The sequence below is a fragment of the Chaetodon trifascialis genome, chromosome 6 (assembly GCF_039877785.1).
Source record: "Chaetodon trifascialis isolate fChaTrf1 chromosome 6, fChaTrf1.hap1, whole genome shotgun sequence".
Taxonomy (NCBI): Eukaryota; Metazoa; Chordata; class Actinopteri; order Chaetodontiformes; family Chaetodontidae; genus Chaetodon; species Chaetodon trifascialis.
In genome coordinates this window covers 13,414,380-13,433,872 of record NC_092061.1, presented here as the reverse complement: position 1 = coordinate 13,433,872, position 19,493 = coordinate 13,414,380, and the positions used below count along the sequence as shown (strand labels likewise).

Genomic DNA, 19,493 nt, shown 5'->3' with positions numbered 1-19,493 from the left:
TAAATACAGCGATAGTGTAGTTGAGGAACTCGTACACCAATCTGTGCACTCTGTGTTCTTCAGTGACAACTGCACATTCCACACCCAGGGTACTAAAATAGCTGGCCACCTCTTGAACCGTACCATCAGACACAGAAAATGGGTTGGTGGAGATTTGTCTTATTAGTCCACTGAGATATAAAATGTCCTGAAAGGACAGGCTTGTCAATAAAACCAACAACCTTGTATGAAAGTGGCACTGCTGAAGCTTGTTGTCGCTCTCTCAGATGCTTTTTTAGTTGAATTTATTCTCATGCTTTTAGCTTTTTGTCCTGTTAACTAGCAGAAGTTCCCCATCCCCCGACCATGAATTGGTAGGTCTCTGGCCCCTGAGGACTATTTTTGGTCCCCAGTTGCTGCCGTCTATCAGGAGTCTGTGGTGACGCTGGACAGCTGTGAGGTCTGGAGGTGTGACAGACGCAGAGTGGATCTATCTCTCCGCCTCTACCCAGTTCTGGTGCTTTCTCTAACTTTCTCTCTCTCTCTCTGTCGTTGCAACATAAGTTATGACATAACAGAACACCACTGCTCACACACACATATAGACCGTCATGGGACCAACGTTAAGGCCCCCAGAATGCATTAGCCAGTATCCCGTTCTGACCTTTACATTTATATTTATACCACTGTTTTGACCTCAATGACTGAAAAGACTCAAGTATTCTCTATGAGTAAATGTATTGGATGTGCATATTCATGTAACTTTTCATAGCAGTCTGTGAAAGTTTTGTGTTTGATTAATGCTTCACATCAGCAACAAACACACCAAAGTTTACAATGAAATGAAGATAAGACAAGTCTTCATTAATCCCACAGCAGGGAAATTTGATCAACAGGTTCGAATAATTAGTAGTAAGAACTTGAATTGGGCTCAATATACATCTTTTTTTAGAAAAATGAAAAACACAATAACATGAAGGAGTGACATTAAATTTACAAGTCAGCATCATAGATTAAAGGCATGCAGCCAATATTATCAAATAAGATCAATTCTGATGAAAAAGTCTGTCTCTGATAACAAAACAACAAATTCAGAGACGCTGACAAGCTCTGATGCTCTCAGACAGAGCACTTATTAAAGCACTTGTCAGTGTTCTGTCTTTAAAGATATTTCATTGTATATACTGTACTACATGCAGTAATTTTCTGCTCTTCACTCTTTCATTTGAGAACAGGTGCTACATATTGATATCACTCTGCGAAGGAGTCGAGATGTGTCCCTGAGGGGGAGGCGTTGTCCAGAAGCGGCTTCGTCGGTTTGGCCGCAGACTTCTGGCAGGGTAACAGATGATAACTGATGCCTGTTGAACTGTTGAAACTCTGAATGTCCTTGTCACATGTTGCCTTTTATACTCTCAGCCTCTTTTCTTTTGTCAAAACGTTTGCAGTTTTCCAGATGCTATTACACATCATGTGATGACTTACCATAGCAATATAACAAATTTAGACAAATCTTTTCCATGCACCTATGATTGTTGTCATAGCATTGCTTTGCTATAACATGGATACTGTATTTCTGTTAATACACATCTTGTCAAGATATAAAATTGTATATACCTGGAGAGTAGCTGAGGACTTTAACATTGTTATGCCCCAGGCTAGGGGAACCAGGACACAACACAAAAGGGCTCCCCTCTTTCTCCCAGCTCCCAAGAAAAGCCATTCACAAACTCGACTGCAGTCTAATAATGTTTTTATTTATGTAAACAAGTAGCAATGGCGTCAGGGAGGGCATGGCCAAAATAACAAACAAAAGGTTTCCATTTTCTTCGTGCCTTACCTGTCCAAAATAAAATAAATGACAAAACTCTAACCCCCCCCACACACACACACATACATACACACAACTACTAGGCGTCTCACCGCGCTATTAATGCTAATATTATTTACAATAAGAAACAATAACAGCGATCACACAGTCTTAGCCGCTGACCACAGCAGCGGTAACACACAGGAAGGAGTAGGAGAGGAAGACGGTCCACCGACCTCCCCCTTAAGTAGTGGCACCGGCCAATCACGCCTCCCAACCAGCACCTTGTGCCCAGGATGACACCCAGCATCCAGGATACAACAAAACATAACAGGTGAATAGGAATCATAACAATCACAACAACATGCGACTCCTGCTCAGCTAGCGCACTGAATATCATCTTTCTGGCTGCTTTGGTAGAGCAGTACAGCACCCAGGATGGTAAGGCCTACAGTGCAAACGCTTACAAGACGTTCACAATGCTCCGTCACAGGCTCAGTATGCATGGAAATACCTGCTGGGTCCCTGCAGTCAGCACCAGAGTAGACCTAACGCTGAAGGACAGGGACAGGTACAACCTGTGGTTTGTAGAGCCTGATGTCCAGTCTGATTTCCTCTGGTGGTAAAAATACTGACAACTGTGGGATGTGGATGTGGAAGTGGATGTTAATCACAGCTAATGAAACTGAGTTTTTGTTTGTTTGTTTGTTTTTTCCATTTAAATTTTATTATATAACTATAAATTTAATGAGGCACTTTATAAAATTGTATTTACAGATAATAAAAAAATCCAATTGCGGAAATAGGACACACTTTAGCCTTCGTACACAAATGAGGTAAGTTACTGTTAAGTCCTGAAAACAATAAAAAAAATTTTTACCACAGATGATAATAACACAGCAACAACACTGACAATAAAAGATAAGAACATGGAGTCATAAAATGGCAATACAGGACATGCAACACTGCTGCAAATCTACACTGAAGTACACAGATAGAAAAGTATATTTTTTACTTAGAAAAACAATTTCCCACAATTTTAAGATACCAAAAATCAAATAAGCCAAGACAAGTGATCCTATGTCACATGACCAGGGTCTTGTGGGAGAAGCCTGTCGGTCCTGCACCATGTTATTTTATTGCAGGTGTTCAAAGAGCTGGTGTCCAATTGAGCTGAGCTGTGTGAAAGAGCGCCCCACACTGGCCAAAGAGAAGCAGGGGACTCATGGAGACCGGAGGGACGCAGCAAGTGTCTTTGCCCGCTGTGGCAGCCAGTGGTGGAATCTAAGTAAGTACATTTACTGAAGCATTTTACTGAAGTACATATATAAACTTGTACATCCCTTGAGTATTTCCATTTGGTGCAACTTTATACTTCTACTACATCTCAGAGGGATTGTACTTTTTACTCCACTACTTTACTCCACTACATGTCTCTCTTTGGGTGGTGAAATTTGTCCTGCTTCTTAAAATAAATGAATTACTTAAAGTCCCTGTTGGATTAGCTGGAAAAGCATCATCGCAAAGATGAAAACAGGCTGGTGAACATTTATGGAGAGTTGCGTGGCTCTGACAGGACAGCAGGATTGCAGCTGTAAGAGACCCTGAACCTGCTCCAGGCAAATAGACACCACTGCCTCCTCGTGGACAGTCAAGAGACTTGCCAATTTAATAGTATATAAAGAGTCAGTTGGCCTAAAAATTAATCTGGATTTGTGCAACTATACTGTACACTCTTGAAAAGAACATACTGACTTATCTTTAAAAAACTGAGTTAGCAATTTGCATGGTTATTTTTAAGTTATTCCAACTCCAATCCATTAATGAGTAAACCCCATGAGACTTTGAAGTAGTCAGATTACTTCATTTAAGTTATTCCAACTTCTTTATTCAGTATTTCTACTGAGAAATGTCCATGCAAACTGTCAGCTTTATTCTTTTGAGTATTGGTGACTTATTTCCCTTCAAGTGTTGCTGATGTTCAAATGGCTACAGGTAGTTTCTCTGAGGAAAATAGAAACATGTTTTCACTCTGTCACTCTGTAAATACAAACCTGATGATTGTCAATACCTACAAACATAACAGAAAAATGTGAAATCAACACAAACTCAATTGCCACTTCACTGGGTCCACCGAGCTGAAAATAAAACTGTTTTTTAACAGTCCTGCATGACTTTTAGCTTGGTGTACTTAATAAACTGTCAACAGTACAGCCTGCACCACAGAACTCTGCAAACACATAACAGCGCAGCATTTCCTGCTCAATTTGTTTTTCTGACTCTACCTTCAGACTGGCTTTCAGGCCACCCAGCTCAAGGAATATCTTCAAAGTGTTTTCCAGTTCTTTTGGGTAGCTCAGGGTGAATACATATCTCAGCCCCATCAGCAAGGCACCGGCTCTAGGTACATCCAGGTCTCTCAGGACTTCTGTTCCCTCAAGCACAATCCTTGCACTGGCTGGATCAGACATTTTGGCAAATCTTCATCACTTCACTGGTAATATTCCCACCACCATCCTGGCAAGTAGGTCAGAATCAATGTCAGTGTCTTAAGTCATCATTTTGACAAACAAGAGCAACACAAAATATAGTGTGTCTGAACTTTAGTGTCTGATTACCTGAGATTACTCTCAGTTGGAGCAGAGGGCAAAGTCATGAGCATCATCTGATGAGTGCTGCGGTTGCAAACAGTTTCCGTTTAAGACATCCAGACGACTGGCTACCTGTCAAATTTGAGTTCAGTATTCACTCTTGTGACACAGCACCACTTATGGCCTGAGGTAACGTCTAAACCATGATCAACTAACACCACATAACCTGCTAGAAAAGAGTGGATTTTCCTATTTGAAATAAACTATGTTATATTTATTCATGCCTCTGGCAGCATGTTCGTTACACCCTGAATATCCCCTCCTCCTGAGTACTGGTCCAGTTTTGCCATGAACGTTGTCTCCAGGTTAACAGTGGTGATCTCTCTGAATTTTTAGGTTTATTTCCCAATTGCAATTAAAAAAGGCACAATTTCTTAATGAAGAAAGTTTCTCCAACATAGCACATACGGTGAACCAGTTAGTGATGTGCTTGAAATATTGCACATAAATGTGCTTTTTTCTCACTGTACTGTACATTTCTTTGAAGGAAACGCCTCTTAGCTGCAAGCTGCTTCTACAGTAGCAATGTTTCAGATCTTTTAGCGCCACCTACAGGTGAAACTGTATCAAACGCTACAGATTAGGTTTTGTTCGGGGTGATCTAGATACGGAATGTGCTGAGTTCGGTAAAGATTGGATGAAATATGTCCAAAAATAGGTGAAAAATGTATTCCCAAAAAATCCAAATGGCCTTGGCTGACACCAGTCAAATTGGTGTCATCCATGGAACAAACCAAATGTTGTGATGCTACCTGACACTTCATGAGTTATCAGTCAACCTGTCATTAGCCTCATTAGCTACATGTTTCTGTGTGAAGTTTGCATGTTCTTCCCGTGCATGCGTGGGTTCTCTCCGGGCACTCCAGCTTCCAAAAACATGCTCATTAGATTAATTGGTGACTCTAAATTGACCCTAGGTGTGAGTGTGAGCGTAAATGGTTGTTTGTGTATATGTTGCCCTGCGATCGGCTGGCGACCAGTCCAGAGTGCACCGCGCCTCTCTCCCGTTGACAGCTGGGATAGGCTCCAGCCCCCCCGCAACCCTGAAAGGGATAGAAAATGGATGGATGGATGGAAAAATATATTAGGACCAAAGGCTCCACAATGAAGGGCTACACACTGAATAAAAAAGAAAAAGAAAAACACTGAGTAAAAGAAAGATCTGGCAAAATCTTCAGGGTACATTGTGGTGTGAGTGCAAGTATTAATGTGGAGAAAAAAAATGGTGAAAGTAAATATAAAGGAATAAAAGAGACTACTTTCTAACAAAAGACTGCTTTCTAACAAAAGGTCAGGTCACACAGCAATATAACAGAGCATGGAGGGAGAAGAGGAAGCATCGAGGACATGCAAAGAAAAGATGACAAGCAGCCACAACTGAGGACTGACGCAGCCAACAATCTGTTAGAGAACGCTGAGGAAGTGTGCTCAGACCAGGATCAGAGGGTTTGAGCCAGGACAGCCTGCCGGGTGGTGAGCTGCATGACTCTTAGGCACCTTGTGTGACCGCGAGCGAGCCAGTTATTAGACCGATGATTCTCTAAAATCATAAAGAAAATCACAAGAAATAAATTGTTGAAATCAAGTTTGAAAGAATAGTGCATTTACCAAACAGGACGAGTCTAATGACAGATGCTTTTGAGCTGCATTATGGGAAGTGAAGGATCCAGTTTATTTGTAGCTTGACCCATCAGGGACAGCATGCCTCTGAACGTTTGTCCACTCAAAAGTCCAACTCTATAGAAGTGTAATTGTGAATAGCTGGGGTGCTCCTTTAAGTTGAAATCAGGGCTGGTATGTTGTTCTCGTAGCAAATACTGTGGCGTCCAGTAGGGGCGGGTGTGGTGCAAAGCCTTCCAGCATGCTGTAGTGTTCCCTCCATTCATACAGTTCATCTGGGGTTGTTTCATACACTACAAACATGTTTATTTGCTGTGCTGACATTTACAAAATCCCCCTGTTGAACTCATTACTTAGACTCACTTAGCTTGTCCGACAGAAAACTTTAGCTTGCCAGAATATGCAGTAAGATTTCACTGGCCCCTTGATAACCAAATTTATAAGAGCATGCTTTATCATTTTCCATTAATAACACAGGCAGTGCATTCATTTTAAAGGTATTACAGCATTTTGATGGGAAGCTGCACGGTGGAGGTGAGATGATATGATGATGGGTCAACCCGGGGCAGTTTTTCAACTTAGTTATGTTACATAATGTTCAGCATCTTTCAGCTCACTGCTTTGGTTTTATGGGCAACAAGCTTGGAGTTTTGGGTCAGCTCCACTGCTCTTGTAAGTGTTGCTTCCTGATGCGACAAGCAACAGCAGACAGACAAGGTTAGCAACTATCTGCTGGACATAATGTAGCATTTAGCAAAAAGACACAGGACGAAGGTGGTGGAGATCAAAACAGAGAAAAAAGAGACTGAATACTGCAGAAACTTTCATTAGGTCGACAGAACACTGTTCACAGGCTATGGCCAAGTGTTTGTTAGATGGTGATGTAGCTTGTTGGGTGCTTCAAACAGCCGGGGGAAAACAAAAAAACAGATAATTTTGATTTCCGTTAAGAGAACTGATTGTTTTTATCTGAGTAAGTTAGCTCTTCAAAATGGGTAAAACTAACCTGAATGTCAACAGACTCAAACAGCAAGTAAACTGTAAAAAGGAGTATGGCTGCATAAAACATAAATACATGACATTTTGTATTATTTTAGGATAAAAAAAAAAACTAAAATAATCCACATGTCATAGTCTTAAATACATTAAAAACACGCATCTACATCTGGTGATGCAACCAGCATCACTACTGTTCAACGTCTCATCCATCCATCCATCCATCCATCCATCCATCCATCCATCCATCCATCCATCCATCCATCCATCCATCCATCCATCCAGGGGACTGTATATGACTCTATAGGCTTTTCCCGAGGGAGAGCGCTGGATTAAAGCCAAAAGGGGGCGTTTGTATCATGCAGCCGGAGGGGCGGGACCAGAGGTGGGTGTGTGTCTCTCAGCTGATGCGCGTATCAACCGACCGACTCCATCATCAGCATCCGACGCTGACAGCGGTCGAAGACAGCATCCCTAATATTACCGACCCACGGTAACATCGCAGAATAATGCAGAGCCAGGCCGACCAGGACTGACGTTGCTGTCTTGTGACAATATTGTTTATTGAGGCTGCCATCTTACGAAGCGCCGCGCTGCAAAATAGTGAGTAGCCTTTGATGATGGACCGCCAGGATGCTACACTCGGTAAATCAAAGCTACTGTCGTCAATGTCAGTGACGCTGTGTGTATTTATTGAGATGTAATTTTTTTTCTGCTCAGAGAGGGTCGTGCGTTCGCCTCTTGTCACGGGCCTAGCGAGTAATTGTTTGGGAGCGCAGTCGATTCAGGGCTTGATGCGGATGCTGCTAAAGCCGCCCTTGCCGCCCAGGGATGCAGAGAAAAAGGGAGAGAGGGGGAGTCGTGAGGGGAGGGGATTGAGGCAGAGCAGCATATAGATAGGCAGTGTATTTTACTACTACTACTATTCACCCAAGTGGAAGTAAACCTCTAGTAAATGGGCTGAGAAGGGGAGGTGCACTGGCATGGCTGCGTCACTATCTATCTATCTATCTATCTATCTATCTATCTATCTATCTATCTATCTATCTATCTATCTATCTGTCTATCTGTCTGTCTGTCTGTCTGTCCGTCTCAGCCAGGGTAATATGCCTCTGTATGTTTTTAGTGGTATGAATGATGTGAGTAAGCTCTTTGATGCTGTAATTCAGTATAGTTCATGGCTACATCATGCATAATAGCATTTTTTTTTATCCCCCCCTCCTGCATATGAGTGTATACTCTGATGAGTGGCCAGTTTATTAGGTACGCCTATCTAAAACTAATGCAGCCTCATACAACAGCTCTGCGATAATTCCTGCCCCCGTGAAGGAGGCATATTCCCTTTTCGATGTTGATTCAATTTTATTTGGTCATTTTGGAGGCTGCAGTTTGTGGTGATGTTGAATTGTATTGCGTTTTTGGGGCATTTTGTGAATGGCCGACAGGAAGTGAAGGGTTGTAGACGACGTGCAACAAAGGTCCCAGGCCGGACTTGAATGGGGACTTGAATATTATCCGCATCTTAAACCCCTAGACCACCGGGACGCCCACTGAGAGGTGTTTCTAAAATACTCGCATTGGCATAAAGGAACACTTGACAAAATACTAGAAACACCTCTCAGTGTAACGCTTTACAGTTGAGCTATGCTGCAATCTACAGCCTCTGAAAATACACTCAGTTTCAGTTTATGAGGTACAGCAGTCCTGCAATAAATCCTTTTTTGAAACACTTTTAAAGAGGTGTTGATTCAACTTAACGGTCATTTTGGAGGCTGTAGTTTGAGGTGCTGTTGAACTGTATTCCATTATCCTGAGAGGTGTTTCCAATATTTTGTCCACCCCATTTATATTATTAAGGGTAGAGTAGATATTAGAAACACCCCCTTGTATAACCAGGGGCTCCTATTGAGCCTCCCACACTCACATTTCCTCCAACCCATTTTGCACAGAGCCTCAAAAACCACATACTACACCTAAACTGTCAGCCAGCTCGTGATTATCAGAATAAATACAAAATTGCTTAAGAACATCCACCATGGAACATCATATTAACAGAATATAGTAAATAGTAAAGGTATTGGTAGGTAGATATTGATGCTCATTGCAAGACAAAAACTCAAGATCAGATAAAATGCAAGACCCATTAGACATTAGACAGGGCTTTACAGTCATGTCCATATTTCCATGCATTAAATGTTCATCGAAGACTTATTTCAGGCATGTAACAAGTACAAAAAACAAACAAACAAACAAAAAAACTCCAGTTCAGTGATGCTAATGGACACACAATCCAGTGTCATTTGTGTCTTGCACTGGATTGGTGTGAGTGACCTCTTCACCCAGCATCCCATAACTTATGCACCCAAACAAAATAGTTCAAAATAACTCACCCTTAAAAGTGTAAACATAAGAAACAAATGCCAACAGAAACAGAAAGTAACACTGTGATGTTATCATTAAACTGGAAGACAAGTTATATTTTTAGACTTTGTTTATACCTTAGCGATACTCACTTTCATTTTTATCATGGTGGGAGGACTACGCTGCCCCTGTATGTGGGTTGGGATGTGTTCTGCATTAACTATTATTGTATAACTAGCCATTATGCAATTACAATATTGTATAACACCTTTCGTTTTTCTGTGTTCCTCTAGTGTGTGTGCCCCCACTACCTGCATTAGGTTGTGATGACCCACACTACTTCCAAATGTATCTGTGACCCTCCCCAATCCTGACTCCTAACCTCTAATCCCTGACCTTTGACCCCACTATGGGCAGTGTTGGCAGTGGGGTGGCAGGAGAGCAGGAGTTTGCCATGAAGTCTGTGGGCACGAGGACCACCCTGCCTCGGGCCCCTCCTCTCTCTCGCCGTTGCCCTGCCGACCGCAGCTGCAGTGCAGAGCGGCTGCCCCGCCCCCCGGCGACTATATCTGACGGGACGGCTTCTAGCGATGAACGTGGGAGTGTTAGTATCGGGACTGGGACCTGTACCGGGACTGACCGGCCCACCGAAACAGCCTCGTCCACCAACACTGAATGTACCATGACGGCCCCATCCAACAACAACCAGTTGGAGTGCGGCAATGGAGCAGGCAGGCGGGAGAGGGAGTGGGAGAGGGAGAGGGAGAGGGAGAGGCAGCGCGAAAGGGGGAGAGACAGGGACCGGGACCGAGACTGGGACCGAGAGAGGCTAGAGAGGGAGCGAGAGAGGGAGAGGAACCGCGAGAGGGAGCGGGAACGAGTAGAGAGGGAGAGGCTGGAGCGAGAGAGGGAGCGGGAGAGGGAGAGAGCCAGAGAGAGGGAAAGAGAGAGGATAGAGAGGGAGAAGATAGAGAGGGAGAGGGAGCGAGAGAGAGAAAGGGAAAGGGAGAGGGAGAGAGAGAGGCTGGAGAACGAGAGGTTGGAGAGGGAGAGAGAGAGGGAGATGCAGGCTGCAGGGTTGGATGTTTGTGGGAACATTGTGGGCCGAGGAGGAAATGAGAAGAACGGTGTTGGCATGAACCAACACCACCACAGAGAGATGGCAGCCACCAGAACTGACACTGAGAACAATCCAGGCAGCCATAACCCTCCAAACCACAACCCGCCCAAGATCCTGCCAGTGTCGGGGAAGCTGGAGCAGGTACTTCAAGATTGAGGACAGTGCTTCTCAAACTGGGGGTCAGCACCATCAAAGTGGGGTGGAAAATGAATCTAAGGGGCTTCAAGATGATTACCGTGTTAGGAAAAAGTGCCAAACAAAAATCTGCCACACAGACACGTCTTTACTTTTCCGACTTTTATCTAATCTTTGCTTTTCGTTGCTAAAAATTTTAGATTTACCTCTTCGACAATTGAAATGAAAGAATCTCGGAAAGGAAAATCACTCACACAGCTCATAGTCACACAGCCTGTGACGAGGGGTCACAAGCAGAAAAGTTTTGGACACCACTGAATTCAAGACTCACATGCATGTTAAAGAGTTATTGATTGCTCTAGTCATTCCTCCTCTACATACTGGCCGTGAAGCGGTTCTTTCCTGGCGCCACTCAAATGGAAGTGAGGGGGGACAAAATTCACAGTCCTTATTCTGTGCAAAAATGCCTTTGAAATTTCAGCCAAAGCTATTGTGAGGCTTCAGCAGCAGCAGCAGAGTGAGACGAATCAAACAGGCACCTTCTTAAGTCTTTTTAGTATAAAATTTCCTCTCACCCCTAAACTGCAGTTCAACAATGAAACAAAGCGAGGGAATTTCATACCCTAAGGAATAACTCTGCATGCAAAATGCACTCTAAAGTTCACTCAGCAGCTGAGTTAATAGTCAGAATTAACTGAATCATGTTGGTGTCTTCCAAAATTAAATTTGATCAAGTAAATTCCCTCCTCTCCCTGAACATTGCTCCCTTGCTGAGCCGAGCCGTAGGAGGGCGACAAACACAAAGCGAGAATTCTTCCTAAAAAGACTGTAACTTTGGAAGATTCCCGCTTCATTTGGCTATTTAAGACTACTGAAGCTAGGTATTAGCTTTGGCTGAACTTAAGGGTGCATTTTTGTTTCCAAACACTTACACTGGAGTCAGTTTAGAAAGGGTTTGCCTCACTATATGGAAAGGAGAATTTTAAAATCATGATTCATGCCATCTGGCAGAAACCTGTTTGTGAGGATTAAAGTTTCTCATAAACAAACCAAATCCATCTCATGCAGTTCCATATTATATCTAAATATGGATAATTCATGTCCCATATTGTGTCATTACGCATTACACATCACAATGCTGCATTTCAGCTTAGAAGCTTTGACTTCAGTGCACTTTTCTCTGTGAGTTGCATTACTGTATCTGTAATTTCTCTTACTGTCTTTCCTTCCCTCCTCCATATTTTCGTAGGCAATGCAGAACAACTCAGGCCTCGTTCGTCCCTCTGCCTTCAAGCCGGTGGTTCCCAAGAGCTTCCACTCCATGCAGAACCTGGTGGGCCAGGCAGGAGGGGCAGGGGGCGAGAGCAAGACTGAGGGAAGGAGCGAAGGGTTCAGTGAGAGCAGAGGAGGCAGGAGAGGCAGGGACGGAGGAGCAGGAGGAGAATCAGGAGAGGTCCCAGAGGCCCTGCTCCTGGACCAGGACAGCCCAGTGAGGGTCAGCAGAAGTGAGGGTGGGGGAAATGGTAATGAAGTGGTGCAGGGAGGGATGTCTGACTCTGGGAGGAACTCCCTGACCAGCCTGCCCACCTACACGGGCTCGGGATCCGGTTGTGGGCCCCCAGCGGTCCTGGGGCCTCTCAGTGCTTCCACCAGCCACATCAACAGGTTGGGCATGGTTGGGGCAGCTGCAGGCCTGGACAAGCTGGAAAAGCCTGGTTACCAGGTGAGGCCTTCATCCACACTCATGTAGACTTTCACAAAATCCACTATGCTGTTATCGTCGTTAACTTGTCGCGATGTGGTGCTTTCCTGCAGAACGGCCTCAGCGCTTCTGACAGTGGCCGGTCCTCCTCAGGAAAGAGCTCTTCGTCCTACCAGAGGCTGAGCCACCTGAGTGACGCCCCAGCACCTCTACGCCCCTCCCCCTCCTCTGATGACATCATCCAGGACCTCGAGGACCGCTTGTGGGAGAAAGAGCAAGAGGTCAGACGCCACTCAGAAATACTTTTTAGTGTGCATTGTCAATGCACCACCAGGTGTTATGTGAGAATTAGTTTTTGTTATTTGGGTGAAATGATCCTTTAAATTGTGTCACTCTGCTTTAAAGATAAATGCACTTTAAACATTCAGCCTATAAATAATGTTTAGTCAGAGAGATGTGCTAACAGGCCTCAAGTTGCACTTTGTTGTCACATTTTGTGTTTTCAAAGTGTGGTGTGAATTTTAGCAGTGGCATTGGAACTTGATAAAAAAAAAAAGTTTGCATTTAATAAAATCTTTTCTGACCAAACTGCATCTTGAGCAGTTTTTTTTTCTGCTGACTACAAAAGGGCCGATAATCCCACATTTTGTTGCCTAAATTGGATTTCTTCTACTTTTATGAGTTAAGCAGCTGCCTTGGTTTCCTCCACTTTTCTTCCAGGTGCAGCATATGCGCAGAAACCTGGACCAGAGTGAGGCAGCGATCATTCAGGTGTTTGAGGAGAAGCAGCGTGTGTGGGAGCGACAGATGGACGAGCTGAGACAGAACTACGCCTCACGCCTGCAGCAGGTGACCTCACTACATGTGTGATTCAACTAAATATCGGGGGCAACACACATTTATATATAATTTAGGAATGAAGCATGTGGTCAAAATCTGATACCATGATACAAAAAAAATTGACGAGTGCATGCACAACAGATAAATGTGAGATAAAACACTGAAAAGTTTGTTTTAATTCTCATAATCCATCTTAAAAGTCAAAAAAATTAAAAAATTTAATTTAAAAATTTAAAAACTATGCTGCCACTAAAGTTACATTCTCACTGTGACGCATGGACCAAACGAGAAGCTCTATTAGAAATACTGCTGATAGTTTAGATTTTAAATCTATTATTTGCATTAAGTATTTATTGGTATGTATAGCACTGTGGTCCTCTCATCATAATCTCACCCTGTGCCCTTAAAAGCATGAGAGAAAGCTGAGAGCACACTTGAATCTATCTAGTTTTAAAGGGTTAATGTTGGAATCAAGATACAGGTAAATGCAGGTAAAATGCAGCATTGTTTAAAAAGAATTTAGACCAAATCTGTCCCTGATATACAACATCTAAGAGGTCATAGACTGCCGTGTCTTAAAGTACCAAAAGATATTACTGTGGGATCGATATGATCAAAACTTTTACTGTATATGTACATTATATCTGTAGGTAACCCGTCGGGCTCAGCGCTCCCAGACTGCCCTGCAGGCACAGATAAGCCGTCTGTCCCAGGACAAGAGGAGGCTCCAGGAGGAGATGGCAGCTCTGTTGGCCCAGAGAGAGGAGCTGGAGAGAAAGTGTCTGGATTACAGGAAGGAGCAGGCTGACATCTTGCCTCGCCTGGAGGAGACCAAGTGGGAGGTGAGATACGAGTATATGAGTTGGTGCGCTTGACTAGTTCAGTAAAATGTTATCAGGGTTGCATCACGGTAGACTGAGCAGTGGAGCGCTGAGTATAAGGGTGTGTGTGTGAAGCTGCCTGTGTCTGTAAGTATGTGTGTACAAGCAACCTACTTGTATGCGAAGAGATAGGAAGTATATTCACCACAGGACTTAAACCCACTCTCTTGTTCCCCATGTGGCAGGTGTGTCAGAAGGCAGGAGAGATCTCCCTGCTGAAGCAGCAGCTGAGGGAGAGTCAGGCTGAAGTGACCCAGCGAGCCGGAGAGATGGTGGCCCTGAGAGGCCAGCTGAAGGAGCTCAATGCCCAGCTGAGGGAGCGGGAGGAGGCCATGCTGGGCCTGAAGGACTCCTATAGCACCAAAAGTCTGGAGCTGGAGAAGTGTGAGGGAGAGCTGAGGAGGACTCTGTCAGAGGTAGGTTTTCAACGAGACTTAAATTAATACTCAACAAATGACTTTAACATTGAGGATTACAGGTAGCAGAAACACAAATCGATTAATAATTGACAAAAGTTAACAATTTGTTAAATTATCGTATTCTTTTTTATTTATTATTATGTCTCCAAACATAATAAAAATCCTTTACTATCAGTAAGGTTTGTCATTTTCTGATGAAGGGCTTCATAGTATATCACAATTCAGTATGTAGATCACATAAAATCTTCTTTAAGTGTCTGTTAAAAGCAATCACTGTAAGATTGAACATATGACATGCTAGTAAGTGCCTTTTCTAACAATATTAAGGCACAATACTTTGTCACAGTATCTGGTTGAAAACTCTGATAACTGTATAACAGTATGTTGTTGTATAGTAGCATTTATTACAAGACAAAAAAGTGTCTCACTAAATTTATGTGGATTTTTATCTACAAGAACCTGAGATGGTCAGACATCACTCAAAAATGCATGATATTTACCACAAGCTATAGGATTTAAGGATTTCATTATTCTGAGCCTGCAATGAAAACCTTTCGTAGCTGCAGGGAACAGTCAACGTCAACAAAGGGGTCTATGAAAAAAGCAACACAATGCTGATTATTACCCAAAGCAGTCAAATTAGATTTTACAAGTGAGATTGCAGGATTGGGATGCTTATCACTAAATATAGATTGTTGAGCATTTAATCCTTAAAATCCTTCAGAGAAATTCCAAATACTTGGCAAGGAGACTGGGACACACTGGAGATTATACAACATTATATATTACAGCTGCAACAGTTCTGCTCTTTGTACTGTATGACATCATAAGCAGCTCATACATATATGTATTTATATTGTGTATTCCATTACTAAGCAAGTTTAAGAGTGATATTTATCTCTTGTTAAGTACAATTTACAATTCACATATTCATCATAAGCTCTTATCGAGTGTGCCCACTTACAATTCATGCAACTGTAAAATAAGTGGGCATTCCTCATCAACATCAACAGAGAAAGCATCCACACGATTCAGAAAGCCATGAAAACACTCTAACATTAATCGAAGTATGGATGTTCATAAGTAAGTTTAAATAGAATATCATCCATCACTGCTGCTCTCAGCTGTGCAGTCCCGTGTGTGTGCATGGATGTGCATGCTTGCACTCATGCATGGGTATATGTATGACAAACGCAGCTGGATGAGGATTTGTTTCAATGTCTGTGTTAATGTGTTTACACTTGCGTCTGCATTTATATAATTAGGCACATTATTTATGCCAAATGTTTTTATGTCCTGTTTTGTTTTGTTGTTCTGTTGTAATGCAGGAGACACCTTGCGTCTGACTGTGCACTTAACAAACAAATACTACATTAAAAATTAAATGACATTGTCCTGTGATATGTATTTTCATTTTTGCAGGTGTCCATCCTTCGAGAGAAGTTGGGTGTATTTGAGGCAGAGGTGCTTAGTTTAAAGCGGGCTCTGAGTGAAGCGAGCAGAGGAGCAGAAGTTGTGATAAGCCCTAACTTAGCTGCTGCTGGGCTGCTGCCACCGTGGGGAGTTGTACACTGCCCACGTAACCCTACTGAGCCCTCAACCAACTCCCTCACCCCTACATCTGACACCCTGCTGAGTCTTCAGAGCGATGAAGCTAAAGCCCAAAGGCAGGAAGCTCAGAGACAGGAGAGAGCACAACGCGAAGAAGCTCAATGGCGCGATGCACAACAGCGGCAAGATGCCCACATGCAGCAGGACATCCGAATGCGTCAGGATAGCCAAATCCGACCAGAGGCCCAACTCCGCCAGGAGGCCCAGCTTCGTCAGGAGGCTCATCACCGCCATGAAGCCCAAATCCGTCAAGAGGCGCAGCTACGCCAAGAAGTACAGCTGCGTCAAGAGGTGCAGCTCCGTCAGGAGGCTCAACTGCGCCAAGAGGCCCAGCTCCGTCAGGAGGCCCAGCTCTGCCATGAGGCCCAAATGCGTCAAGAGGCCCAGCTACGTCACGAGGCTCAACTCTGCCAGGACGTACAACTGCGTCAGGATGGCCACCAGCCTCAGCGAGTCCAGGAGGGTCACTGGGATGAGGCAGGGGAGCTGCGCAGGCAACTGGAGCAGCTGCAGGCTGCTCTCCGCCTGGAGCGGCAGCAACGGGAGCGTCAGGCCCTCAACTTTGACCAGGAGCGACACACCTGGCAGGACGAGAAGGAGCGGGTTTTGAAATACCAGGCGCAGCTGCAGCTCAGTTATGTGGAAACGCTGCAGAAGAACCAAGCTTTGGAAAAACGTATGAGCCAGTTGGGAGCCAAACCAACCACAACATCCACCACCACCACTATTACCACAACCACCACCACCTCCCCGACCTCTTCCAATTCTCCACCTCCACCACCAGCCCTTTCGCATCTGTCTCCTCAGCCCCCACCCTCTATCTCTGGCCCCATCGCCCTTACCATCTCCCCACCTTGTGAAGACCAGAAGGGTCCTCCTTCTCTCCACCAGCTCGCCCCTCCCTGGGCAGGACCCTCACGCCTGGAGAGGATAGAGTCCACTGAGATCTAGAGACAGCTCCATGAAACGAATTGTCCAGTGCAACACACTCACAGTGACAAGGCCTCTCACACAAAACCACTTCAGCATACAGTTGAAAAACCTTTCAGTCTACAATAGAATAAATCAGAACAGTCTGACATACTTTTCAAAGCAACTATAGAAACTAAACAGCAACAAAGGCCGACTGCAAAACAGGAAGATCTGAAACAGGAACTCAGCTAAATCAGCCACTTTTCAACCTCCTAAGCAGCAGGCTGTCTCTCAGTAGTTGTACACTCCTACATAATCAGTGTTCATGAAAAGTGTGCCACACTGATGGATGGCAGAAAAACAAAATGTTAAATGACAGTGTTTAGATTTCAGCACTATTACAGGGGTCATTTCATTCCCATGCTAGAAAAGGACCAAGACAATCAGGGATATTGTCAGAAGTTATCAACAAGAATATTATGCGGTATTTATTCATTGTAAGTCTGTGTCACTGGTAATGTAAAAGTAGAATTAGTGGTCAGAGTGTGTGATGTTAACTTGCATTTTTGGCCAGAGAACGCCTTACTCCATTTTCTCCAGCATGTACAAGAGGATAATTAATGCTGGGAATAGATTTAAAAAAAAAAATAAAAAATCAAGAGTGTGATTATCATTTTCAGTGCTTTAATTATATCAACAAACCAGTTACACATCATTACACATGGCTGGTCTGTTTCATTTAAATCCCAGCAGATATTGACGTTAAAGGTCACACAGACTGATTGTTGATTCATCTTTCAAGTCATTTCATGCACAGGGTCCAACATGCATGAGCCATTCACACACATCATGAAGACCAAGAGAGTTTATATTTTGTACAAATTGAATTAAATAGATATGTTTAGCAGATAATCGGCCCCAACTGAATTTAAGCGTTAAGACGTGGGAGAGACTGGTTTGCCTTCACTGCAGATCATCTGCAGTGACTAAAAACAAACACTAGAGGTCACCGGAGAGCTTTCACTCAACTCAAATTTCTTCCCATTGAACTGCAAGGAGAATGTGAAAGGAAGCACACAATTTGAATTTAGTTATTATGATAATTGTGTCATTCACTTTGTGCATTTACAGCCAAGAAATCTGAGAAATCAGTCAGTATCCCCAAAGTTAAAACAAAATTTATAGAATGTATGATATACTAGAAAGAAATATAATAGTTATAGATTGTAAATGTGTGTTTGAGTGTGTGTGAGGGAGAGAGTGGGTGTGTGCATGTGTGTATACATATGAAAAGCTTCAGCTTATGAGATTGAGGACAGAGGGACTAGTGGCAATAGAGCAAGTGAAGATATATTAAGAGCAAAAGGGTTTTTGGGGGGCTTTACAGTAAGATGTACAGTACATCAAAGCTTGACACAAAGGCAGTGAGACTGACAGTTCAAACTGAGGGAGTCTGTATTTCCTGGAAAAACTCTACTTTCTTCTGTGTAGTCAAAACAGAAGAGACGGATGTTTAAAAAATTCGGAGAAGTGGAGAGTCTGCTGCTTCAAAGGGAGCATTCAGGCTAACTGCACTATGTCGTGTCCTACACACAAGTTATGATGTACAGTAGACTCAGATGTGAATATCATGGCTTTTCTATGTGTTGTTTATGCCAGCATACAAAGATGTTGCTCAAGAATATTAACTTATCTCTAAGGTATTACATAGTATTATCATCTTTATTACTGTTATTATATTACGGTGAACTGACAGAGAAAATATGTGCCATTTGAGCTTTCCTTTATGTGTTTTTTTTGTTTTGTTTTTTGTTTTTTTTAACTGTGTAGATAGCCTATTGGCCTACCATAATGGTGCAATCATAGCAACCCTGTCCAAAAATGATGTTCCTTTTGATGTAGGTGATAAATGTAGTTACAGTATTGCATTGTTTAGAGAACAAAATGCTACCGATTTTATACATGTTTCAAATTTATTGTTTGCATTTATGTTATTAGTACTGTTCTGGCTTGATTAAAACCACCCCTTTGTTAAAATTCAGCAGAACTAATAAAGATATGTGAATAACTCAGCACTTTGTGTCACTGAGCAAACTTTTTGTCCTGTGGTTGCGATTTAATTAAAGCAATCAGCTTTAAAAACTTGACCGGAGGAAATATTTAGAGTCCTTCAAATACTGGAATATATTCTAGAGTCGTATCTTTTACAACAGTGGTTCTCAATCTGGGGCTCAAAACCCCCTTTAAGAATAAGCCTCAGGGGTCATGAAATGATTAACAAGGTAGCTGAACATATTTCTGATGCGCAAAATTAGCTTTATGTTTTCAGACTTCTGCTTTTTTTTCTTGTTTTCTATATTTCTTGTTAATTACTGTAGTTTCACTCTTCCAAAAGCATTAAAAGAAAATGTGCAATTACTGTAAATCTTGGTTAATCTGGCCAGTGATGGAAAAGG

The 19,493-nt window shown here is 43.0% G+C and overlaps 1 protein-coding gene across 3 annotated transcripts; it reads left to right on the top strand.

Moving 5' to 3' along the window:
• Positions 1–7,471: 7,471 nt before the first annotated feature.
• On the top strand, positions 7,472–19,112 carry lzts3b (leucine zipper, putative tumor suppressor family member 3b). 3 transcript variants are annotated; one of them, XM_070964308.1, is made up of 8 exons: positions 7,472–7,701; positions 9,711–10,678; positions 11,922–12,395; positions 12,488–12,655; positions 13,095–13,223; positions 13,865–14,056; positions 14,281–14,511; positions 15,937–19,112. In XM_070964308.1, the coding sequence occupies exons 2-8, from the start codon at positions 9,827–9,829 to the stop codon at positions 17,074–17,076; spliced, it is 3,186 nt and encodes a 1,061-aa protein (XP_070820409.1). In that variant the 5' UTR covers positions 7,472–7,701; positions 9,711–9,826; the 3' UTR covers positions 17,077–19,112. The 3 variants fall into 3 exon arrangements, with proteins under 3 accessions (XP_070820409.1, XP_070820410.1, XP_070820411.1); XM_070964309.1 differs by having other exon boundaries at positions 7,475–7,659; XM_070964310.1 differs by having other exon boundaries at positions 7,483–7,701; positions 9,835–10,678.
• The last annotated feature ends 381 nt before the right edge of the window (positions 19,113–19,493 follow it).